This window comes from Leptodactylus fuscus, chromosome 2, assembly GCF_031893055.1.
Source record: "Leptodactylus fuscus isolate aLepFus1 chromosome 2, aLepFus1.hap2, whole genome shotgun sequence".
Classification (NCBI taxonomy): domain Eukaryota; kingdom Metazoa; phylum Chordata; class Amphibia; order Anura; family Leptodactylidae; genus Leptodactylus; species Leptodactylus fuscus.
Genome location: NC_134266.1, coordinates 45454884 through 45480892, shown reverse-complemented (window position 1 = coordinate 45480892; position 26009 = coordinate 45454884). Strand labels below are relative to the sequence as shown.

General features: G+C 43.2%; 1 protein-coding gene across 1 annotated transcript; it reads left to right on the top strand.

Moving 5' to 3' along the window:
• The first annotated feature begins 2551 nt into the window (after positions 1-2551).
• On the top strand, positions 2552-25154 carry FANCB (FA complementation group B). Its single transcript, XM_075263662.1, has 8 exons — positions 2552-3482; positions 4708-4863; positions 11526-11606; positions 12417-12545; positions 13209-13372; positions 16921-17369; positions 18953-19196; positions 24707-25154. The coding sequence occupies exons 1-8, from the start codon at positions 2556-2558 to the stop codon at positions 25122-25124; spliced, it is 2568 nt and encodes an 855-aa protein (XP_075119763.1). The 5' UTR covers positions 2552-2555; the 3' UTR covers positions 25125-25154.
• The last annotated feature ends 855 nt before the right edge of the window (positions 25155-26009 follow it).

Genomic DNA, 26009 nt, shown 5'->3' with positions numbered 1-26009 from the left:
CCTTGACTCTCATCCAATCAGATATGTAAGTGAATGAAATTTGCCACCCCAAGGATGCTGCGACCATGTCTTCTAGTAGCAAAATAATCTAGCATGGTTTGGGCAAGTTCACACAGCCAAATTTTTGTGGCGGAATCCACAGGAGGAAGACACTTCTTTTACCACTAGCGGAGAGAAAGAAGCGTCCTGCCCCATTGTTGGCGCCTGCGCTTCTAGTTGCACGGAATGGAAGTAGAAATCTTTGTGCTGACAGCAGGACGATGTCCGTGGCGGATTTTGCAAAGACAGTAATTCTGTAGTATTCGCCATGTGAACTTAGATGGAAACCATAGTGAGGTCCATGCTGGAGAATAAATCCCACCCCATGTATGAGACCTTGATGGCACTTGGCAGCACTGTAAGTGACCGACTGCTTCACCCCAAGTGTGAGAAGGAGCGTTATCGGAGATTCTTCCTCCCAACCGCGGTCAGACTACATAATATACATCAGGCTAAGCGGAGATCACCCCGCACAGAGAACTAAATGATCCTGAAGTCTTCTTTTTTTTTTTTATTAACTGCTATGACTCCTAGTATTTTTCTCCTATCTGCTATTCTGAGCTTATTTGTGTCTTTTTCTGTAATATATTACTTGTTATTATCCTGTATCCGTATTATCATGCTGCTGTAACACACTGAAATTTAAAGGGATTCTACCATTAATACTCTTTTTTTTTCTCGTTCACACGTCAGAATAGCCTTAAGAAAGACTATTCTTCTCCTACCTTTAGATGTCGTCTTTGCCCCACCATTCGGTTAAAATCCTGTTTTTTGTTGGTATGCAAATGAGTTCTCTTGCAGCACTGGGGGCGTCCCCAATGCTGCGAGAGAACTCTCTCCAGCGACGCCTCCATCCTCTTCAGCAACCGCCTCTTTACTCATCTTCTTCCGGCTGGGGTCACGCTTCAACGCCTGCGCAGTCGGCTCTGCTATCTGGCCGCTGGCAGAGCCGAGTGCACATGCCGGTGGCCATTTTTTTGTGGCCGCTTACGCGAGCATGCGCAATACGCTCTGTACTCCATAGAACTACAAGAGCGTACTGCGCATGCTCGCGTAAGTGGCCACAAAAAAATGGCCGCTGGCATGTGCACTCAGCTTTGCCAGCGGCCTGATGCAGACCCGACTGCGCAGGCGTCGAAGTGTGACCCTAGCCAGAAGAAGACTCGTGAAGAGGCCGTTCCTGAAGACGATGGTGGCAGTGCTGGAGAGTTGTCTCGCAGCATTGGGGATACCCCCAGTGCTGTTTGAGCGCTGGGGCCCGCCCCCAGTGCTGTGAGAGAACTCATTTGCATACCAACAAAAAACGGAATTTTAACCGAATGGCGGGGTGAAGACGACTTCTAAAAATAGAAGAAGAATAGCCTTTCTTAAGGCTATCCCGACGTGTGAATGAGAAAAAAAAAAGAGTTTTAATGGTGGAATCCCTTTAAAGGATTATCTTATCTTATTAAAGGATTATTTTATCGTATCTTATTTTAGAAGTGAGAGGTGGGAGTTGTACATAGCAGGTCAGAGAGGGAGTAAAGCATCCAGGTCTTCAAGGAGAGCAGATTACATAGGCTGTAGAAAGGGAGAAAAGCGGGGGATAAGGGAAAGTGAGTGATATCCTGCACTGTGTACAGACAGAGGAAAGAACTCAGAGCTCGTTCACATCTGTGCCGGCACTCCATACTTCAGGTTTCCGTTTCCTGCATAAAACAGAGGCAGGAGACGGAAACCTGCAGGACTCTTTCATACCCATTCATTTGAATGGGTGAGAAAGCTGTCCGGCCGTGAGCGGCAGTGAGCGTTTTAGGCTCTCCGCCGCGAAACCGGGTTTTAGAATCCGGACACAGAGTCGGACATGCAGTACTCTGTGTCTGGATTAAAAAAAATCCGGTTTCGCGGCGGAGAGCCTAAAATGCTTACCGCCGCTCACGGCCGCACCCGGTCTATGGTTTCCGTCTTCTGCATGCCACCCTGAACGCAGGTGTGAAGCTAGCGTCAGCCTGGAGGTGGGAAAGAATCGCACATTCCTCAGCACCAGTGTCTGTCAACAAAGGAGAATAAAGTATCCAGGTCTTCAAGGATGGCTGATTACACAGACTGTAGATTGGGATGAAAGTACAGGTGGAAGGAAGGTGAATCACATACTGTAGACTGTGTACAGAGAGAGGAGAGAACTCTCTTTCTCTGATAGTGGACAATCGTCAGCATCAGTATCTGTCAGCACAAGGGAAAAGATTCCTCATGGATCAGTCCTAATACATGAGAGCTAGTGCAAGTAGCAACATCGTGGTCACAAAGACCTTGTATTCATGTGTTACTGGAGAGTGTAGGATTGTTGGGGCATCCATCCGTATGGGACAAGTCTGACACCAGGGGCATATTGCAAACTGCATATAAAGGAATTCAGCCAGGGCAATACTCTTTACACTAATATATGTAACAATCAATGATTTCTATGTGACAGGTATCCATAGGTGCTAAGTGTAATACTTTCTGATATTTTCATATTTCCTAGATACAGTTAAAGAATGGAGACCCTGTGTAACAACGGACCGGCTGTCGCTTACAATGGCCAAATCATTACATTTCAAGTACGTCAACAACGAAATAGCTCTGACCGTGCAGAAAAAAATGTCCTTACGTTCTCAAGGAAGGCATTTAATCCCGACACTGGACAGTTCATGGAAACCTCTGGTGGTGAGTACGTCACATCTAGTAAGTCCACCCTGGAACTGGCTTGTGTCCGCTGTGTGGCAGATGCCAGAACCGGCATTAAGCTTCCATGCATCTTGTTAAAGACTTGTACTAGGAAGTCTAGTGGTTCTTCCAGACTCATTTTATTGCTTCTTCATCAATCTAATGAACTGGAGCCCTATCTGAAGTTTAAAGTGGACATGGAAATCCTAGAAGATGTGTACATCGCTGATGGTCCTACCATACTATGGAGGCAACATGAAAGACTCCATTATGTTTCATCATTGACTTCAGAAGTTGTAACGGCCCCAATCAATATTTCCGCTATTCTTTGGGCTGGTACTATTGAAGAGGGGACTTGTATTTTAGGTATAACAACCGTGAGATTGGATAGCAGGCATCTCACAAGTTCTTCGCTTCCTAATAGAGCTCTTCAAGGAAAGGAGTTTATTCTGTACTGCCTCGAAAATCAGAAAGTGATGCCAGGATCTTGTCTCGTTCCTCATGCGTACGCCAGTGTGCTGCGATGCCTTGAAGTTTGTATGATGCAAAGTGTTAATGGCAGATATGAGACATCAGCAATAGCAGTGAGCGGTAAGCAATTGATCTGGTTCCAGAATGGAGTCCCTAAGCAGGTGTGCCAGCTTCCATCTGAAAACCCTTCAAAGATACAAGTTGCATATACCAGCCAAGCAGACGTACTATGTGTTGTTTCCTTCTCTTCTGGGGATGCCTGCGGAATATGGAAAGATGGATGGAAGGTAATTGATATAGTTTTTTTTAAATTTTTATAATATATATATATATATATATATATATATAGTGTGTGTGTGTGGACAGATGTTATTTTTTGTGATAAGATTTTACATTGCAGAAATTCATATTAAAGGGATCCTATCATTAAAACTCATTAAATTTTTTTTGTTCCTAACACGTAGGAATAGTCTTAAGAAAGTCTATTCTTCTCCTACCTTTAGATGTCTTCTCCACCGCTGTCCCGTACAAATCCCAGTTTTCGTCGGTATGCAAATGCATTCTCTTTCAGCACCAGGGGCGGTCCCCAGCGCTCAAACAGCATTGGGGGCGTCCCCAATGCTGTGAGAGAACTCTCCAACGCCGCCTCTATCTTCTTCAGGAATGGGCTCTCTTTGTGTCTTCTTCCGGGGGTGGCTTCAAACTTCTAGGCCTCGGGCAGCCGACTGTGCATTCCCGCTGGCCACAAGAAAATGGCCGCTTACAATACTGTGTAAGCAGCCATTTTCTTGTGGCCGGCGAGCATGCGCAGTCGGCTTTGCCCTAGGCTCGAGGCCTAGAAGTTTCAAGCCACTGCCGGAAGAAGATGTGAAGAGAGGAGGTGCCATCACTTTATGGTAAGAAGGGTTCTCATCTTTGGGACCCCCACCAATCCTGAGAATGAAGGAGCTGCAGAATTGATTGAGCTTTTTTGGCTACAGGCCCAGTAATTGGACCATGTCATTGAGCCTTAAAGGGGCATTCCAGGTCTTTCACTTTGATGACCTGTTCTTAATCAGATTGTTGGAGTCCAACACCCAGAACCTCCACCGTTCAGCTTATTGAAGACACTGCAGCCTTCAGGTGAGCAATGCAGGCTCTTCTCTGAATACGAAGCAAAGTGCCATCCATTACTTAGAAGCTGTACTCGGAATTGCAGATCAGCTACAGTCTCTAGAATAGGATTGAGCTGCAAACAAGTCACGTGATGTCACTTACCTGTGAAACTGTAGTGGTGTTCACACAAGTCCTGGGTATCAGTTCTCCCACAGATGAGATTGTGATGAGCGAAGGATAGGTCTTCAATATTTATCTCCTGGAATACCCCTTTAACACTGCCCTTCTTATAAGCCCCGGGGTGTTCCTTTTATTAAGGGTATAGATACTCATGGCTACTTGTCATAGGTGGCATGACAATTCTGACTTTCTCCACCCACTGTGATTGACTGATGATGTATACATTTACCTTTACAGACAGCGGCATCCTGGCATCATGTTGGGGATATACTGGTGGACGATTTTGTTGGCAGGGGTTCTGATCAAGTCCTTTTGCTGTTCAGTGATGGTCCAAGCAACTCCTCTGAACAGCGGGCATTCAGGCTCACCGACTGCAGAGACATCAATTACCCGGTAAGTGTATGACACAGTAATAAAGACTCGCTCACTAAATTTAGTAACTAGTAAAGGGTTAAACAGAGAATTTTGCAAGTTATCTCCAGTATTACTTTTCATTGGCATGTAACAGAGCTCTCAGAATTATTCATCCTTTCCTAAGAGACCTAAATCTGCATTGGTGGGATATTTTCATCTAAGACGTTTTGCATATTGCTTAAGAGAACCTTTCACCACCTCCACCAATCTAGCCCTTTGCATCATTTAATAGGCAATGCTCTACTGATTCTGGCACAGTTGGGATTTTTTTTCTCTAGCTCCCACCATTCCTGAGCAATCAATACAGTTAGTTTTGGTGCTTATACTATTTAGGCTCTGTACTGTCGGGAGGGCAGTGTCAGGCATGAGCAGACAAGGGGTGTGATTCTGAGCTCTGCCACTGGCTGCCTCTGATTGGAGCTTTCAATTACGCCCCCTTGCCTGCTCTTGTTTGACACCACCCATCTGACAGTACCAAGCCGAAGTAGCATAGCAGACACTAAAACTAACAGCACTTACTGCTCAGGAATGGTGGAAGGTAGAGAAAAAAAATCTGACTGTGTTGGAATCAGTGGGGCTGAACCTATTAACATATAGTAAGAACTGGAGTTGGAGGCCGTGGAAGTTGCTATTAAGGCTGAAGGCTGAGGCCGCACGTTGCGGAAACACAGCTTGTTTTGTTGCAGATTTTGCTGCGTTATTTTGAGCCAAAGCCAGGAATGAGTTGAGCAGAAAGGAGAAGTATAAGAGCTTCCTTTATATTTCTCATTGCTTTTGCAGCCACTCCTGGCTAGTGTGGTTTTAGGAATACAGACATTTTCTATTGTATTCCAGACAGCGACCACATACAAGTATGTGGGGAGAACACATGTTATTACACACCCTCATAGGACAGGAAATCATCAGGGCGGACGGTGTGTCTTTGGATAAGTTCACACAGTGGTTTTTTTTGTAGACTGAAAAAAATCTACTTCAGGAATAAAGAAGGGGTTTTTTAATGTGTCCCCCCCCCCCAAGCACACTGTTTTGGGGATGGGCCTGGAAAATCTACTTAAAAAAAAAAAAAAAAAAAGCTTCGTGTTTTTTTCCACCTCTCATTCATTTCTATGGGGTTTACAAGGCAGAATCAGCCCGAAGATAGGTCATGACGCCGCTTTTTTCCTTAGATTCTGTTTCAAAATCCAGCTGCAAAAAACTCTGTGTGAACTTACCCTTTACCCTCTGCGTGTTTCTTTCTCTATAAGATTGGAAAAACTAAGTTTTGTCATCAAAAGTGAAACCAGCGTTATTGACCGTGGCAGACTGAAGTACTTAGAGGAAATGGTTCTGAGGTCTTGCCATACTTCTCTACATAAAGTTCACGTCCCCTTTTTAAAGTACCGTATATACTCGAGTATAAGCCGACCCGAATATAAGCCGAGGCCCCTAATTTTACCACAAAAAACTGGGAAAACTTATTGACTCGAGTATAAGCCGAGGGGGGAAATGCAGCAGCTACTCGAAAATTTCAAATATTAAAATGGTCGGAGTTTTGGGGTGCAGTAGATGCTGGGGAAGAGGAGGGGGTGTTTTGGTTGTCTGTCTGCCCCTTCCCTGAGCTTGAGGACTGAGTTGTTTTTTTTCCCCCACTTGGAATTCAGCCTGGCTGACTATAGGGTATCTGCAGTGCTCCTACCGTATTAACCCCTTCCTGACGGAACAGGAGCACTGCAGATACCCTATATTCAGTAGACCGGGCACTTTCAGACACAGGGATACCTAATGTGTATGGGTTTCATAGTAATTTTCTACTTTTATATGTATTCTAGGGAAAGGAGCGATTTACAACTTTTATTTACTTTACTCTTTTATTATATTTTTTTTAAAGCTACTTTTTTTTTCACTATTTTATGGGAGATTCTATACATTACTATTGCAGCTGGACATAGACCCCCCCCCCAAAAAAAAAAAAAAAAAAAAATTAAAAAAAAATATATATTTTTTTTTTTTTGCTTGACTCGAGTATAAGCCGAGGGGGGCTTTTTCAGCACAAAAACTGTGCTGAAAAATTCAGCTTATACTCGAGTATATACGGTATGTGTCACTTATTTTTGGGCAGTGATCAGCGATTTTTATTTTTTTTCCAAGGTATATTTTACTGGTTTAGCATCTGTGCCAATTTTTGGAGTGAATGAGTCTAAGTGGTCTCTTTGTGTCTGAATAAGTCTAAGGGATGGAGCTGCAGTAATGGCTCTGAACAATCAGATTCAGTGCTGCCCAATGATGTATGGAGGGGGGGGTCACATGATCAGCTAAGCTAAATCCTGAGGTCTGGGGCTGACCAATGGTGGAGCCCCAAGTACAAATCCATGTGCAGAGAAGGAAGACGCTTCAAAGATGAAAAATGAAGCTAATTCAGATAAGATAACCGGTGCTGAAAAAGTGAAGATGTTCAGATGGGTATTACTCTAGCATGTATCCACCTTGGCAAAAGTGGAGCCCCATTACTCTAGCATGTCTCCACCGTCACAAAAATGTATCCACGTTAATGTATCAATAAAGTTCGGCCATTTATGATGTTTACAAAACGTCACTTACCGAGGTTGCTATGTTTTTACTATTTATGGTGTTTACATACCACAATAATTAGCAGATGAACAACAGATAACCTCAGATTGTAAGTACAATATTTATACTGTTTTGTGAATCAGCTGAAATGGCGTTGCAGGATCCTAGTATGTTCGAGCTTTGTGCTGTAATATCCACTAAGGAACTAGCTTCTGAGTACGCTCACCAAAATGGCTTACTTCTTTCCGAGCAACAGCTCCAGCAACAACAACAACAACCACAAGAACAGTGTTTTCTTGCCACCCCTCGATGCACCGGAGCAGTTAGTAGCGTATGCGTCAGAAAGATTACGAAGGTTTCCGTTGCAACAAGTGCAAGAAATGTAGGGCAGCCAAAAATGCTATCATTGAGGGAGAAATTCACAGCACCTCGCAGGATGATCAGTTACGTTCGTTTTTTGCCACAGTTGCAGCAGATGTCAAATCTAACACCAAATTTTCGCTCAAAGCTGCGCTTGCCATCATTTATCTTTGGGCTAAAAATCTCTCCTTGCTGCAAACACGGTCAGTGCTCCATGATATGATTTCCACACATGATATACATTAACATGGATACATTTTTGTGAAGGTGGAGACATGCTAGAGTAACGGGACTTCACTTTTGCCAAGGTGGATATGTGCTAGAGCAATACCGTTTAGATGTTTGGTAACTGTGCCATAATGGGATGAATTGAGCTGGAGGGCACCTTGGGGCCCACTGTGTGTCTCTGAAATTTAAGGGCCGTATCCACACAAAGAAGTATCCAGCACTGACGTGTTTCGTCTAATTTGGCTGTCCCACCCCCTCCGCCACAAAAATCTCATTGCCTTGTAAGGCTGTTAGCAAACATAAATTTGATCGCCTTAAACTCTGGCTCATTGTGGACAAAATTTGTCATTTGCTAGTATGCAACTGAGCCTGAGAACAGTGGGTACATCCCTGGCACCCCAGCGCTCATCCCGCCCCACATTACTCTGCACCACCTATCTAGCCCAGGTTTAGGCCTTCCCTCAGATGCATTTGGGGGAAGGGGGAAGGTCTGAACTCAGGCTAGATGGAGGGAACTAGGCAGGATTAGTGCTCATAGAGTCGAAGACTTTTGGTGCTCCATAGACTCTCTTCTTGGACTTCCAGTCTCATTTGCATATTATTAAATACGGAATTTTGTCCAAAATGAATTTGCCTTTGGGGAAATCAAAGGTATCTTTACTAGCAGCCTTAAAGGGGTTGTCCAGGCAAAACTCTTTAAGTTCAAATCTGCTGGGGGCAGTGAAAAAAAAAAAAAAAAAGCATACTTTCCTGTCCCGTTTGCTCCAGTGTTCTCCCGCACTTCGCGGATCATCTGCTCTGCCAGTCTGTTCTGGCATTGTGCTGCAGCTGATGATTGACCTCAGCGGTCACGTGACACCTGCCTCCCAGCTAGCAGAAAAAAATAAGTGTCTCGTTCCTTCTTCAGGCCGATTCCGCATAAGAACTACCATTGAATGATTGGGAGGCGGAAAAACTACTTCATGAACTACTTTTCTCTCCACATGACTCGTGCGGACATCGCGCAGAAAACACACGGACCCCATTATAGTCTATGGGGTCCGTGTGCTTTCAGTGCTCACCGCTTGTCAATGCATTCGGTATTCCATTTGGGGGTCTCCATGCGGACCCCCCGAACGGAATACTGAACGCAAATGTGAACCAGGTCTTACAGTGTAGATTCTGCTTGAAACCTGTGGCACATTATCACGTGCAGATTAGTCACATTGTATGGGGCTAATCCATGTACAGATTCCTAGCAAACTGCAGATCTGCGACAGAAACATTTCGAAAAAAAATAAAGTTTAGCTATTAATTGTCTACAAATTTAAAATGGTTATGTTAATGGTAAAACCCATGTTCTGGTGAACTTGATCCGACGACGTATCGCATGGCGACATCCATTTAAATGACTGCCATGTAATACCATGCTTCCCCTGTAGTGGTATATGCTGGATAAATGCTTGGGTGATTGCGGCTTTCCCTGACCACAGCAATTTGGGATCAAACAGGTGCAAACCAGTAACCACCTTCGGACTGCATCCTGAAAGAGATCATCTCTTTAAGTCATAAGCAGTATTTTATCCCCTGTATATATGAAGTCCTCAGCTTCTCTCATTACTTATTCTCGGCTCATCTATCTCCTTAATTAAAATGTCCCGTATTCTGAGCAATCACGTCCCCAAATCACTAAAAATCATGGATGATGAAGACTTGGCATGTCAGGACGTTGCGGTAAGTTGCTAAGATTCCTTCTCTTGAACATCCTTCAGCCCACATCCCAGCTGCTTGCGCTGTACATAGGTGACAGGTACACATCAATTGTTAGGCTTCTTATCTGTAGACATATCACTTTTTCTCTCATACATTATTGTCTCCTGAGCTTCCTCTCCTCCACTCAATTTAACAGATGTGCCCGTGGGCTGGTCGGGATAGAATAACCTTGTATACATACTGTGTAACCATTAAAACTGTTACCTGTGTCATTACTGTCATGTGGTAAGTGTAGTGTGAAAGACAAACATGAGATCCGTGCGGGCGATACACGGCTGTCATGAGCACAGGTCGGCTACACGTGTGGGAAGGCAAATGTGCACTTCAGTTTTCTTGATAAATATTGCAGGTGGGATCGTGCTATGTGCTGGTAAAGTGTCCATATTCCTGTTAATGTATCTGTGACTTGGTCATACACGTTAGAGACTGTAAATGTTATCTGAACCCTCCAGTTTCCGTGGTACTCTCTGATTTTCCTTTAAAGGGGTATTCCCATGATGCTTGTTCACCAACATGCAGGCTGTTGTGCTCTCTTCACTTCCTGCTATTCTTAACACATTGGTGGACGGGGTTTCACTTGCACGGGATTGGTTGTAAATGAATTACCACAGTGCTAAGCCGATGTAGCAGAGCTGTATTTGAATCAGTTTGCATTTCATACAGAGGTAATGGACTCCCTATCTCAGCGCTTATCAGCCAAACCGACTGATAAGAGCTCAGAAATCCCGGAGCTCTCACCTCCCCTATCTGAGAAGCTCCGCTACTTATCAGACACAAACAGCTCAGAGCTGCTCCCAGGCCCTCCCTCCCCCCCTGAGAGCAGGCAGCTACATCATTTGACAAATGAGCAGATAATCCCAAGGGCCATAGAAACGGAGTGTAAACAATAAAGTGAATAAATTAAGATAGCGGCCAAACAAAGCAGTTTTGATAAAGCAATGCATTTAGGAAAAGTCTTAAATAAACATAAACTAGCAGTATAGATAGGATCCTTGTGATGGGACAACCCCTTTAAAAGTAGCAAAAATAAAGTTCAGACGGTCAAATTTCAGCATATCGGGTCATTATGTTCTCGGGGAGACGAGCCAATGCCAGAGATACATGTAGGGGTTATTCTCCTCTCTCCAACCAGAGAACATGCATGCTTGTGTGATGTGCTACTCCTAGCGGACAGGTCTGTGAAGTCGGAGTAGAAGACCGCACCAGTTTAGGTAGAGACAGAAAAAGTTCCCGACTTCGGGTTCAAAATAAAATAATTACATTTTGCGATTATTAATATTATATCATTAATTAGATGTACTGTATAATTTGTTACATATTCACTTTCATAGGAATTCACTCATTGGCCTTTTAATGAATAAGAGGATCATTACTGGTTGACTGACCATTGCTGGTTTGACCTACCGACTCTACAGCAGGTTGTGGAGCGGCCATGTCACCCAACTGGACTGGTTTGGGGTCAATATTAGGAACATTGTCTAAGTGCCCCTTTCCCCAGTTTTCTCTTTTAATCCCCTATACATGGATCTGGATTTCACGTCATGGAGAACACTAGGTCACTACCCCTTGGAGTGGTCCTGGTGTTGGTAAGAGATGCAGCCACGCATGGCTGATTCATGTGGGGACCACCTGTCTGCGCCTATCAGTCACATATGTATGGCCGATCCTAAGGGTCAAATTCTAATTCCTAGACATCCCTTTTACCATAATATTGACATCCATGGTTTTACATTTACTGTTCTTCTTTCTTTCAGGCTGACCACTTGGATGATGATGTCATCGGGTTTCAGGAAAATCATTTTCTGATGTTACAGACGCTGGAGGCCAGATTACAGGTTTGCCTTTTATAAGCTCTCTTTATTGTGTTGTAGGACAGTTTCAGTAAGCTGGCCGGAAGTTTAGAAGTTTAAGAAATAAATGAGCTTAAGACAGTTGATATTTAGCTGTATATTGGTCATGGCCAGTCCACCAAAATCTCCAAAAATTGTGTACTTGCTTATTAAAGGGGTTTAAAGGGAGCCTGTCAATGGTATTGAGGTGACAATATGGCACCAAAAACTGTGCATGTGATTCCAGGTGTAATAATTGATGATCTAGCTTTAGGATTGGTCATTGATTAAATATTAATGGGGTCTGACAACCACATTCCCCCCTTGATCAGTTGTTTGAAGAGGCTGCAGCATTTGGTTGAGTGCTGCAGCCTCTTCACTACTCTATGTATCCGTCACACTATACCGATCCAAAATTATCCTCAGTTTGCTTATAGGTCCAATATGATCCACAATTCTTGGACCAACAGAGCACAAAGCAAGACAGACCTACTATAGCTACTCCACTCCTTGGCTCTGAATGACGGCTCTGCCAGCACACAGTGCATGGAGGTTTCCATTACTACACTCTGGTGGTCACAAATGCTGATATCAGCTGATCCATACATTGGGGTCCGCCACCTGGCACACCCTATCTGATATTGATGACCTATGCTAAGAATCAGGGACAGATTTTTATTTTTTTTTTGTTTTATTTTTCACCTTCCGCAGCCTCAAGGAAAAAAACTATATAACCTGGACAACCCCTTTTAATTGTAAACATCAGTTTCTGGATAGTTAATATTGAGCTCGCCTTTTATTTTCTGTCCCTTACAGGCAAATTTACTTTCCCTTGAAGAACTACAGCGCCACATGCAAGTCCAAGACCAAGTCCTCGAGTCATCCTGCAGTGCACTGATGGACATGTCCCTGGGCGTGGAGCCCTCTATTCGCTCTGCTGAGAAGGTACTAGGTCACATGATGATTTTTGGAAGTCGATGTAAATGTCAATTGTCAGGATGAAAATTATTTGTAAGGAACATGCACTGTACATCTCACCTGTTAGGGGGCGTTCACACTACCGTCGGTTTCCGACAGGTAGTGTCCGCTCCTTGTGTCCGTTCAAAATCTGGCACGGACATTAGGAGCGAACACTAGCTGTGTCCATGACACTTGTCATTCATTTAAATGGCGATCGGGTGCGTTCTTTTGCACTCCGTGCCCTTCCTTCACTGTCCGCTTGTAAAGATGTCCGACTTTTCAAGCAGACAGAAAAAACCTACATGTCGGGTTTTTCTGTCCGCTTGAAAAGTCGTACATCTTTACAAGCGGACAGTGAAGGAAGGGCACGGAGTGCAAAAGAACGCACCCGATCGCCATTTAAATGAATGACAAGTGTCACGGACACAGCTAGTGTCCACTCCTAATGTCCGTGTGAGATTTTGAATGGACACTAGGAGCGGACACTACCTGTCGGACACTGACAGTAGTGTGAATGCCCCCTTATTGAAAAAAGCTGGAGTTCATAACTATTTTTGCATTATCCTTATGTGTTTCCGACCCTCCCAGATTGTAACTTACTCAATGAGATAGGAAACTGTTCATATTATGACTTTTTTCTTATTAAAGGAAGGCCTGGTGTGTTTATGGGATGATGTAGAAACCTGTCCCGATCCTCCTGCTACTAATACCTCTCCCTCTGTCTGCTCTGAACAACTCGTGGAGACAATATGGCATCGTATAGTGGATGACTTACTAGTGGTCGGTGTGAAGCTGAAATCTTCAATGCCAGAGTACGTAAGCATATTAGCTAGTCTTATGTACAAGATGTATTTAAAGAAAAATATGTATGGCAAGAAAATATGGAATAATATTTAATTGTATGGATGTCTGTTTTTACATGTATTTGGACCCCCAAGCTATCAATAAGTAATGGCGTGTCAAATTTACTGGAGAAATCCTTATTCAACATAAGCAAAAATAATTATCCCATACTTCCTCCCTTCATCTTCTCCTTTCCCTAGCTCCTATGTTGTGCCATATTACAGTTAAAGGGGTATTCCCACGTTATTACTCACCAGTCTTCGTTGCTGTAAAATCTTCTGTCTTCCTGCTTTGTTGCGTCATTGGTGGGTGGAGTTACATATGCAAAGCCAGCGGGGAGATGCCGCTGGCCCTGTGTGCACACTCATAGATGGTGAGACCAGTCTAGCCTTCACAATGCCAATACAGACCCGGCATCCGCTGTACACAATGCCAATACAGACCCGGCATCCGCTGTAATAGAGAGGCGGATTCTGGCCGGCACATGTGCCTGCAATATCGCTATGCTCCTGCCCTGCATGAAGCCAGCAGCGGCAGGAGCGCTCCTCCCCCCCGTAATAGCAGCATCGCTCCCACCGCTGCTGGCTTCATGCAGGGCAGGAGCATAGCGATATTGCAGGCACCTGTGCCGGCGTCTACACTCCCCGGCATCCGCCTCTCTATTACAGCGGATGCCGGGTCTGTATTGGTGGCCCCTTCCCCCCAAAGGGTAAACTACCCCCCCCCCCCTCCAGGCTCGCTCCCGTGCACTTAGCCCCTCCTCCCTCCCCCCTGAGAGCAGCAGATACATCACTTGACTCATGAGCAGCTAAGTCAGGGCTGTAGCCACAAAAAATGAACAAAGTAAGATAGTGGACAAACAAAGCAGTTTTGCTGAAGCAGTGTATTTAGGAAAAGTCTTACATTCACATTAGTAAGCAGTATAGATAGGATCCTTGTGATGGGACAAACCCTTTAAAGAGGTTTTCCTAGATTTTTTTTTAATGCACTATATTTAGGATGGGGTGTAGAGGACTGACAGCCCACCCCCACGTGGGTTAGATCCATCCTAATTGACAGGCCATAAAACAAAACAAAAAAATAGAAAACCCCTTTAAAGCTATGAATTACTTAAAGAAATCTTCTGTCTGTGTCTCAGGGGATTAGTTATACCCCCATCCCACTACCCTGTGTGGCTTGTGCAGGAGCATCCTTGCTGCACCCCGTCTGCTGCTAAAACTGTATCCTTACCAGATTATAATAAAAGGCGAAAATCTATTGGATACTGTAGCTCACCTGCATTCCTCCATTCTTAAAGGGATTGTCCTTTATAAACAGTTTCATTTACCACATTAGGGAATTCTGAGTTAGTAGAGGGACCTCCCTGTTTCGAATCCTCATCTACTGGGCAAAAAGGAGAGCGGTTACAAAAAGTGACTTTCTCTGGAGCACCTACCTTGTCCTGCATCATGCACATAGGCCACTGATTTAAAGGGACACCATGTAATGCTTCATTTTACCTGTGGTGGCACTGCAGAGAATCTGAATACTTCCTGTCGAGTTTTCCCAAAAATGACACCTGATTCCACAAGGTCAGGCTAAGTTCACATCTGCATACGGGTTTCTATTAGGGGTCCGCATAAAAAAGCAGTTACATAGACCAGTGGTTTCCGCCCAAAAGGGGCGAAAATGCAGAGAGGGGACCCAGCATCACAGAGTGTGGACGCATTGGGATCAGCTTATTGTTAAAAGACCTTTCTAAAGTTGCCTGCTGAAAAAAATCTGCTTCAGAAACTAAGAAACGTTTTTTGTTTTTCTTTAATCTATACAACACGGTTTTTAACGTTTTTTCTTTTTATTTAACAAAAACCATATCCAAGCAGTCCATGCAGTCTTTATTTACTCTAGCACATGGGTATGGGCCTGGAAAATCTGCTTAAAAAAAAAACGCTAGCGGTCTTGGATACGGTTTTTGAAAAAAAAATAAGCATCAAAAAATTACATCAGGGTTTTTCCGCTTCTCATTGATTTTAAAGTGTTTTTTTTAAGGTGAAATCCATCTGAAGATAGGTCATGTAAAATCAGCTACAGGAAAAAACTCCTATGGAAATGAATGGTAGGAGTACATTGAGGATTCCACCACAAAATCACTCTAAGGGTGTGTTCACACGATGAAAAATGGAGCGCGAGCTGGCACGTATACGCGTGTCAGCATTTTGCACGCTCAAAAAAAAAAAAATCCCATTGATTTCAATGGGAGTTACGAGTGTATACGCCGCATTGTTTTGTGCCCGTAATTTTGCCCGTAATAACGCGGCGTATACGCACGTAACTCCCATTGAAATCAATGGGATCTTTTTAAGCACGCAAAATGCTGACACGCGTATACGTGCCAGCTTGCGCTCCATTTTACATCGTGTGAACGCACCCTTACAGGCAAAGATTGGCTACAGTGGAGGACCCCTTCCGTATATACTCGAGTATAAGCTGAATTTTTCAGCACAGTTTTTGTGCTGAAAAACTCCCCTCGGCTTATACTCGAGTCAAGCAAAAAAAAAATTTTTTTTTTTTTTTTTTTTTTTTTTTGGGGGGGGGGGGGTCTATGGCCAGCCGCAATAGTAATGTATAGAATCTCCCATAAAATAGTGAGAAAAAAAAGAAGCTTTAAAAAAATAATAATAGTAAAAAAATAAAGTAAATAGAAGTTCTAAACCCCTCCTTTCCCTAGAATACATATAAAAGTAGAAAATGACTGTGAAACACAAACACATCAGGTATCCCTGTGTCTGACAGTGCCCGGTCTACTGAATATAGGGGATCTGCAGTGCTCCTGTTCTGTCGGGAAGAGGTTAATAGGAGCACTGCAGATACCCTATATTCAGCCAGGCTGCATTCCAAGTGGGGGGAAAAAAAACCCAGTCCTCAAGCTCAGGGAAGGGGCAGACAGACAACCAAAACACCCCCTCCCCTTCCCCATCACCCAGCAACTACTGCACCCAAAAACTCCAACCATTTTAATTTTTGAAATCTTCCAGTATCTGCTGCATTTCCCCCTCCTCGGCTTATACTTGAGTCAATAAGTTTTCCCAGTTTTTTGTGGTAAAATTAGGGGCCTAGGCTGGGGGCCACACGGTGGCTCAGTGGTTAGTACTGCAGTCTTGCAGCACTGGAGTCCTGGTGTTCAAATCCCACCCAGGGCACAAAACCATCTGCATGGAGTTTGTATGTTCTCCCCGTGTTTGCATGGATTTCCATCCCATATTCCAAAGACATACTGATAGGGAAAAATGTACATTGTGAGCTCTGTGTGGGGCTCACAATCTACATTTAAAAAAAAACAAAAAAAACTAGAGGCCTCGGCTTATATTCGGGTCGGCTTATACTCGAGTATATAAGGTATGCATTTATTTATTTATGTATTTATTTCGTGTCAGTATATTCTTCTTGTCGATGTCCTGGTTTTATCCTCTCACCTTTCCCTGTCTCATAGTCGCGTTGAGAGATGCCGGTTTGTTCACAGCGCCGTTTTTCTTTACAGAACTCTGAGTGACTTTGGCTTATCCTTTATAATGGATCACGAAGTCGCTTCACCCTCCCCAGTTACCAAGTGTCAAACTAATGCGCTAAGATTGGCCATCAGTTCTTCCCAAGATTCAAGCCCTCTCTGCCTCGCAGAACCTGCAGCGAAGAAACAAAGGTTCGACCACGGCGGCAAGGACAATCTTACAGGGAATAGCTGGCAGAGACCCTGCCCTCCGTCCTATCAGAATGATTTGGAGCGCACAGTCACTGCTGTCACCGAGCTGTCTGCACTGCTGGCACTTAATAACACGGCTTGTACGCTACTGCTGCACGCCAGGAGGAAAACTCAACCTGACTGTTTACTTAGAAGCGAGAAGCTGATTGTACCATGTGGGAGCATTTCCTTGAGCCTTGAAGATGTTTTAAAAGGAAAATCTACAATAAATGTATTTGAACACTGTCAAGGTAAATTTATAAGATTCTAGAGAAAACATCTCTAAATTATTCAGCAGCGCTAAGGAACAAAGGCTCCCTGCCTTATTATTCACGAGTCTCACCTCCAACTCTTGAAAAGTTTTAGCTTGAACTTTAAAGTATTGGATGTTGGATAGAATATAAGTAGCCTAGTGGCTAGCAGAGGACTCGGAGCTCTGGGTCTGAATCTGACCAGGGCAACATCTTCATGAAGTGTGTACTGTAAGTTTTCTTTTGCATTCTTGTGCTCGGGCGCTCCTGTTTGTTATTACGCTCAAAACCATAAAACTGTGATGGTCGCCAATCCATTCTTGCTCTAGTGCCAGCAATTCTCAGGACACAAGAAATAGTGAGGGATCAGGTACTTGCCGGAATTGGGGTGATGGTGGAAAGGTAGCTATAGCTATAAAATTACTATATAGGTAACTATATCATTACCATAGGGCAGGGGGACTTATATCCGTGTGCAAGTATGTCAAGTAGTATTTACCATATTTTTTGGGCGATAACACGCATAATAAGACGCATCCCAGATTTAGACAAGAAAAAGGAGAAAAGAATATTTCATATTAACTTTCCCTGGTGGTCAAAAGGAGTAGCGGGGTTAATGTCATTAACTAGAAAAGGGGGCGCTAATGAGGCATTATGCTGTATGGGGGGCACTAAGGAGCATTATTACTATGTGTGGCCTAACATGGCATTATGCTGTGTGTCTGGGCACTAGTCTGGCATTACATAGTGTGTGGGAGGCATTAATGGGACATTAGTTCCCCCCACACAGTATAACTTCCCCCTGACAGTACACTTCTATAGCCTTCTACTGTGAATGGGACACTTGATGACATTGAAATTCGAGGCTGGGCCCTCTGACGTCGGTGGCTGACGCTAATGGCACTAATATTCTCCCAAATGTGGAAGATGCCAGCAAAGCTGGTAGTGTGCTGAACTCCCCATAGTAGAGGACATGAACGGTACTCTTCATAGATAAATACGTAAAATGATTGGTTCCGTTGTGGTCCCGTCATGTAAATACATCATCACTGGAGCAAGACTAACAGAGATAAGGGACTAGGGAAGCACTTGCAGCAGGGGAGTAAATCATTTTTAAAACGATGCATGGGGTGTTGTACACTCCCTTTAAATAGGACCTTTCACCACCAATTCTAACTCTTGGCATCCTTCAATAGATGCCATCCGTCTGACTTTGGCACAGCTGTCATTTTTTCTCTAACCACCACCGTTCCCAATCTATCAGTGGAGTTAGTTTCAGTAACCAGTCAGATGGGCAGTCTTAGATTGGAGCAGACTGTCTAAGACCACCCACCTGACAGTAAAGAGCCTAATTAGCATATTGAGTGATGAAACTAACGCCACTGATTGCTCAATAACAGTTGGAACTAGAGATATAATTCCATTTACACCAGGCAGTGAACCAGAAACTAGTGAAGGATACGAACAACTGGAGGTTTAATGTCTAGTTCTAAGTAATTGAACATCAATGTAAAAGTTTATAATTGTATAGAATGTTCTAAATGCTTTTTTTTGTTTGTTTTTTTCTTGTTTTTGGATGATAGGATTTTGGAGTCTGGAAGATATTTTTGCGGTACTCTCAGCATTTCGGAAATGTTCTCTCCAGATCTTCTCACCTGATTGTACATTAACATCAGTAGGCGAGTGGATGAGGACTCATATGTTGGGGGAGCCCCTGAAGATCATGCCGCAAATACTGGTGTGTAAGAGGGATGGATCCCTTCGTGGCACTCTCTTAACTTGGAATCCTAAGACACCGTGTGAAGGGAACCTCACTGTGTTTTACAGGTAATCTATTTTTAGAAAAAACAAGAAAAAGTTATCCATTTTTTAGCTTTCTGCAGTATAAAGATGTTTACTAGCTAGCGGAAAAAAGAAGCGAGCGGCTCCCGTTGAAGTCAATGGGAGCAGCGTCAAAATCTGCTGCAAACTTGCCCGTGTGAACTAGCCCTTAGTCTTTTACTTTTCCTTTCACAGAGCCATCTATGGGCTAAATATTTGTACTTGGTATTGGTACCTTTTAATACTGTACTGGGAAGCAGGAAAAAAAATCCAAAATGGGGTGGAATTGGAGAAAAACAGCTAGTTTCTTACGGGCTTTGTTTTATGGCGTTCGCTGTGCAGCCAAAATGACATCACCTGTATTGTATGGGTCAGTATGATTGTGAGTAGGGTTGAGCAATCGTGTTTGGAAAAGATCGGATTCCGATTGGCGATCGAGAAAATTTCGCGATCGGAATTCCGAACACGATCTGTTTAGGTGGGATCGAGATCGGTACTATTTCCCACAATGCTTTGCTTAGCCTTCACACTGAGTATACGCTCCGCTCATTCTGAGCAGAGTGTATACTCAGTGTGAAGGCTCCGCTGCGGTTCCATAGGAATGAATGGAAGCAGCCGGCACACAGCCTTAACCCCCTGCGCGCCGGCTGCTTCCATTCATTCTAATGGGAGACTAAACTAACATCTCTAGTAGCTAACTATCTGCAGAGATGGCTGATCCGGTGCCCGGTGTTCTTCTTCACCTCGCTGCTGCTCCAAGTTGCTCTTCTCGCCTCGCTGCCACCGCCTCCCAGGTTAGTGTTTAAAGAGCTAGGAAGGCGGGGCTTGTGGCTTAGGAGAGTGTGGGCAGGTCCAGGGCGGGGAGACATGACGTCTCCACTCCCAGTATCCGCCCACACTCTCCTAACCCACCCACACTCTCCTAACCTGGGAGGCAGGGGGCAGCGAGGTGAGAAGAGCAGCGTGGAGCGGCAGCGAGGTGAAGAAGAACACCTGAGCAGCCATCTCTGCAGGTAAGTTGACACCAGGGGGGACTAAGTAGCCAGAGGAATAAAAAAAAATCCTCTGGCTACTTAGTGATTCACAACACAGCGTGGATTCTAACAATTAAAGCGTTCAATTGTTAGATTCCATGCTGTATAGTGAATAGGATTGCTTTTAAAATCCGATCTCCGATTAATAAAAAAATCCCATTGACTTGCATGGGGATCGGAATTGGGATCGAGATCGGGTTCGAATGAAAAATGATCGGAAATCGTATTTTAAAATCAATCCTGAAAAGTCAAGATCGGCTCAACCCTAATTGTGAGGATACCAAATTTATACAGTTTTATTTACGTTTTAACGCCTTAAAAAAAATCCAAGACTTTGCAAAAAAATAAAAATTCTTGAATCTGTAACATTTTTATATTTCTGTGTACGGGGATGCATAGGGTGTCTTTTTTTTTTGCAGGGCCAGATGTATTTTTTTAGTTATTCCAAAAATGTCTATTGCCTCGATCGCTTTTCATCCAAATGTTTTTTTGGGGAAAGGAAAAAAACATCAGTTTGGCTCTCTTGATTTGTTTTTTTTCTCCTGCTGAGAACAATAATTTTCTAAGTTTGTAGCCCGGGTGTTTGTACACAGTGATACCTAATGTACTTAAAGTGAACAACATACACTTTTATATATGATCTAGGGGGACAGGGGAGATTATAATTTTTTGTTTCCTTATTTTTATTTATTTTTATTTTTACAGTAATTTTTAGGCACCCTAGGAGCCTTAAACCCCAGGGGGTCTGATCTCTAATACTATGCATTGCAAAATGACAGCAGTTCGCAGCCTGTAAATCTAATAAATATAGAGTCAAACCTTCAGTAGTCTGCCATTCGGCTGCCATGTGAATGATCACTGTTCCAGGGATGGCAGTCCACGGGAAAATGGTGGCCCCCATTTGCAAGCGCTGATTGCGGGCATTGCCGCCCATTCTCCATTGTATAATACAGTTAGGAACCATCTCTGTATTCCAAAATTCATCACTTTTTTTCTGTAACATCCTGACACTATTTTTAGTGTTTTCTTTTATGATGTTTAATCTCCATTAAAATTACATGGTAAGTGTTTCCAGAAGGTCATTACGATTATGACCATACAATATTTATATAGATTTTCTTATATTTCACCACTTTTACTAAATAAAATACCTTCTGTGAAAAAAAATCAGTTGCCTGAGGGCATCGTATTCTGACACAAGTAACTTATTTATTTGCTGCTGGAACTATGTGAGAATTTTTTATTTTTTTTGACGGCCTCCTGGCTGTCATGGGAACCTCACAATTTCCTTGCATGGAAGTTGAGCAAGGTAGAAGGGCCCCCCCTTAGACGTCATAAGTGTTTTATTGATCACAGGATCGAAGGGGTTAATCTGCTATAAATCTGAGTTTTCTCCAACCCTGGCAGAGACTACAGAGTCTGTATGATGCAGCTGGTACCCGGCGGCGATGTAGCAGACACTGCTTCTGTGCCTGCCACATCGGTGCACTGTGTATTGAGTACAGTGTTGGCCAAAAGTATTGGCACCCCTGCAATTCTGTCAGATAATACTCGTGTTCTTCCAGAAAATGATTGCAAGCACAAACTCTTTGGTATTAATATCTTCATTTATTTTGCTTGCAATGAAAAAACACAAAAGAGAATAAAAAAAAGTCAAATCATTGATCATTTTACACAAAACTCCAAAAATGGGCCGGACAAAAGTATTGGCCCCCTCAGCCTAATACTTGGTAGCACAACCTTTAGACACAATAACTGCGCACAACCGCTTCCGGTAATCATCAATGAGTTTCTTCTGCTGGAATTTCAGACCATTCTTCTTTGGCAAACTGCTCCAGGTCCCCCCTGAGATGTGAAGGGGGCCTTCTCCAAACTGCCATCAAGAGATCTCTCCCCCACAGGTGTTCTATGGGATTCAGGGCTGGACTCATTGCTGCCACTTTACAAGTCTCCAGTGCTTTCTCTCAAACCATTTTCTAGTGCTGACCTGAAGTGTGTTTTGGGTCATTGTCCTGCTGGAAGACCCATGACCTCTGAGGGAGACCCAGCTTTCTCACACTGGGCCCTACATTATGCTGCACAATTTGTTGTTAGTCTTCAGACTTCATAATGCCATGGACATGGTCAAGCAGTCCAGTGCCAAATGCAGCAAAGCAACCCCAAAACATCAGGGAACCTCCTCCATGTTTGACTGTAGGGACCGTGTTCTTTACTTTGAAGGCCTCTTTTATTTCGGGTCACTGTCTTCTTAAAAAGCGGAAACTTGCAGACCCCATAGACTATAATGGGATCTTCCAGGTTTCCAACCAGTTTTTGGCCCAAATCGGCAGAGAAATATCCTGCTGGCAGAACTTCTATCTCTGTATATTTTAAGCGGAATGGTGAACAGAGTTCCTAAACAGTCACGCAACGCTAGTGTAACTGTAGCCTTAGTAGTCTGAAAAGTTAGTGACCACTTACGTTTGACCTATAAGGGTTAGTACATGTGCCCCGTTATCTCTGGTTCAGATGCAGACAACTAAATCCATTGATGAAGTAGCCTCGAGTTTTAGGTTTTGCTACAATTATGGGAGTATCTGCGTCGTTCTATGGTTTTCATTAGTATGGTCGACTGATATCCTGTAATCCCCAGAAGAAAGAGTTTACTGATGAATAAAAGGATCTTTATAGTTAGCTTGAAAACCTTGTCTGAGCCACCTGCCAAGTGGTGGCCGGTGTGTGTTATCAGCAGGGGAGGCCGCTCACCGCTCACTATCTGCTTCGAAACAATATTTGGCTGCAATTTCAAAGTATCTTTTCCTTCTTATTTTGTTGCTTAAATGTATAATTTATATTATTTAGAAAGTAAAAGGCAAATCTGAGTCACAAAATAGTGCTGGGCCCGTCTTATCGGATACCAAAGGTACCTGACAGACGCCATAGACTTACAATGAGGTCCATCAGGGGTCGGTCGTTTTGGCAGCAAGAACCGTGCTACATGCAGTGCTGTTCCTCATAGCAAATCTGATGGAATTAGGAACAGAGCTGTGTGAACACGGCTTTATAATGACATGCTGAGCTGATGGAGAAGCCTAGACTGGTCCCAATTTAAAAGCCATTTTGACCCTTCAGGAATGTATATAGGACATGGAGAACAAAGTAAACATATTGTACAACAGCATGTTGCAAGACTAAGAAATTCACCGTTAAAGGGGTTTTACCATTACAGACACTTATCCTCTATTTTTAGGATTGAGAATAAGTGTCAGATCACAGGGGAATCGACTGCCAGGACCCCCGGTGATCAGGGGTATGCGGTGCCAAAAGTCCCCCTGCTTCCTTCCTGTGACTGAAACGTTATTGAGTTTACGTTACTGGCGCTCTATTCACTTCTATGGGTTAGCAGAGATTATAGTCCCAAAATCTCCATAAAAGTGAATGGAGCGATGGCCACACAAGTGCGCTGGTGCTTCATTCACAATGAGGATGCAGGGAGACTTTCAGGCCCACATTCTCCTTATCACTGGGGTCCCAGTGGTTAGAACACCAACAATGTGACACTTATCCCCCTATTCTGTGTCTGTATTGTCAAATTCCCTTTAAGGCCTCCAGTGCTGCATTATCGGGTGCCTAGTGGGTGACCCTTTTTTGTGCTGTGATGACTCTTACCGTCTCCTGATTGGATGATAGAACTGTCGGTCAAAAGTGATAAGGGACAGGCAATATTTAGTAAAGAGAGCTATGGAAACTACACATGAAGACCCGCCTCTTGGGCACTTGCAATTTGGGTGTTGGGTTTTTAAAAAAAATGAATTATTCTTTTATGCAGTCTGCATGTTCCTCACCGGCATTGGTAAGTGCTCACTCAGTCCCCTATAGAATACAGTCGGCAGCTTTGAGGGGCAAGTAGATTTGCGTCTATGGAGGACGTAAGATCTACAATTAAATCAGTGTTTTATTTTCCTTACAGCAGAAAAAACCTCTTTTGTTTTCTTCACCACTTTTCAGACTATGAAAAGGGGAACGGGGAAGAAGAGATTGCTAGAAAAGACACTCAAATAATTGCTCCTACTGTTGCACTCTGCTAGTCTGTATTCTTTCATCACTGCTAGGCTGTAGATAAGAAGCTAAGAGTGCACAGAATGAGGCAATAAATCAATTAAACAGCCAGCAGCAGCCTCCTACTTCAGCCCTCCCTTCTCCATAGAGCTCTGTGTGTGAGGCTGAATATGGAGACAAATCTGATGTAACCAAGCAGTCATATTGAAGATAAGGAGCAGAAGAACAACTTAATAAATGGAGAAGGAAACAGATCTCCTTAATAAGATATATTACAAAGTTTCTTATCTTCACCTGTACTATTCATTTATGAAAAGTTATTTATATCTGGAGGTACACTTTAAGGAAAGGTTGTATCCATTTCAATGTATTAGTTTACAAAAATCCCGTAGTTTTCATAGAGAATATCATTTCTATGTAATTTATAAAATTCTTTTCTTGCAGAAACAATTATGTTCTTCTCCAGTGTCTCCATAGCCTGAAATATGTTCTCCCGCCAACCTGTGTGGTCAATGTGATGAGACAGAGTGACAGGAATAGTACGGCCATGAACTTGGTGCAGTCTTTAGAAGAAGAACTGTTCGCCTTAAGAAACTTGGTGTCTGCTGCGGCAAGTGAAGTTGAGAAGGATCTGACCCTGAACTGTAAAGCTGGAGAAAAACTTCTGAGTAAAATGGATTGTATTTCTGATACAAAAGAACAGGTACAGAAGTACAGAGAAGATCTGAGAGCGGAGCAGACACACATCAGGCTGGGCACACATTTATCTGCTAGCAGTGAGATGTATAGACGCTGTGTGCTCGGTATAGCGCACATACAAATGGAGTCAGATGCGTTGGCATGTAAAGTAGCTGATATATGACCAGGAATTATTCACAGGGCTTTTTTATACATTGATACTTATATTTCTTTACATTCTGATGACTTTCTATGTACTTTTGTTGACTGTGCTTATTAAATGGAATAGTCACTTAAAGTTGTATGTTATTCTTTTAACCCTTTCACTGCCAAGGGTCTCTGGAAATTTTGCACCTCCAGTAGCCAGAACAATTTTCACAGTTTTGAGATGGACAAATCGAACCTAAATATTGCAACATTAAAAAATCATCCAACCCCCTCATACCTATATATTTTCTTAAAGTAGACACCTGCAGCATTGTCTCAATGCCACTTGGTACAGTATATGAACAGGCACCTTCATGCAATTTTGATTTAAAGTGAATGTTTTATGAAAAAATGCTAATAAATGTATATTAGTTGCTAAAAGCGGAGACAAAATAAAAAATTAAATGCACCAAACCTCTTAAAAATAAGAGTTCAACATGTGCAGAGTTCATACATATCACTATGGCCTGCACCCGCATTCAGGTGTCTTCAGGAAATCACCAGAACTGGAAGGAACAAAAATCTGCTTTGAAGCTGGAAATGTTAAAGTATCATCCTATAAAATGAAGGAATTACACACCATGAAAAGTAAGTGAACCCCTAAACCCTATATATTTTTTGAAAGTAGACAACCTGAAGTTTACATATATCTCAATGGGTCATCAATAGCCACATCCACCTTCATGCAATTTTGCGACCAACACAAATAAGTTTTTGAAAAAATGCGCTAAAACACATATTTGTTCAATCTCAGATTCATATACAAAATACATTTAAAATAATAGCTTAAGGTGTAGACAATGTGTATATATACTATATGTACCGCAAACATCAACAGCTCGGACTCCCAAAAACACTAATA

Bases quoted from the DNA above. Each gene is read 5' to 3' on its own strand.
- FANCB (XM_075263662.1), top strand. From the start codon at position 2,556: ATGGAGACCCTGTGTAACAACGGACCGGCTGTCGCTTACAATGGCCAA. The intron at 11,607-12,416 runs GTTTGCCTTTTA...TGTCCCTTACAG, and splicing joins CGCTGGAGGCCAGATTACAG to GCAAATTTACTTTCCCTTGA. The intron at 13,373-16,920 runs GTACGTAAGCAT...TTTTCTTTACAG, and splicing joins CTGAAATCTTCAATGCCAGA to AACTCTGAGTGACTTTGGCT.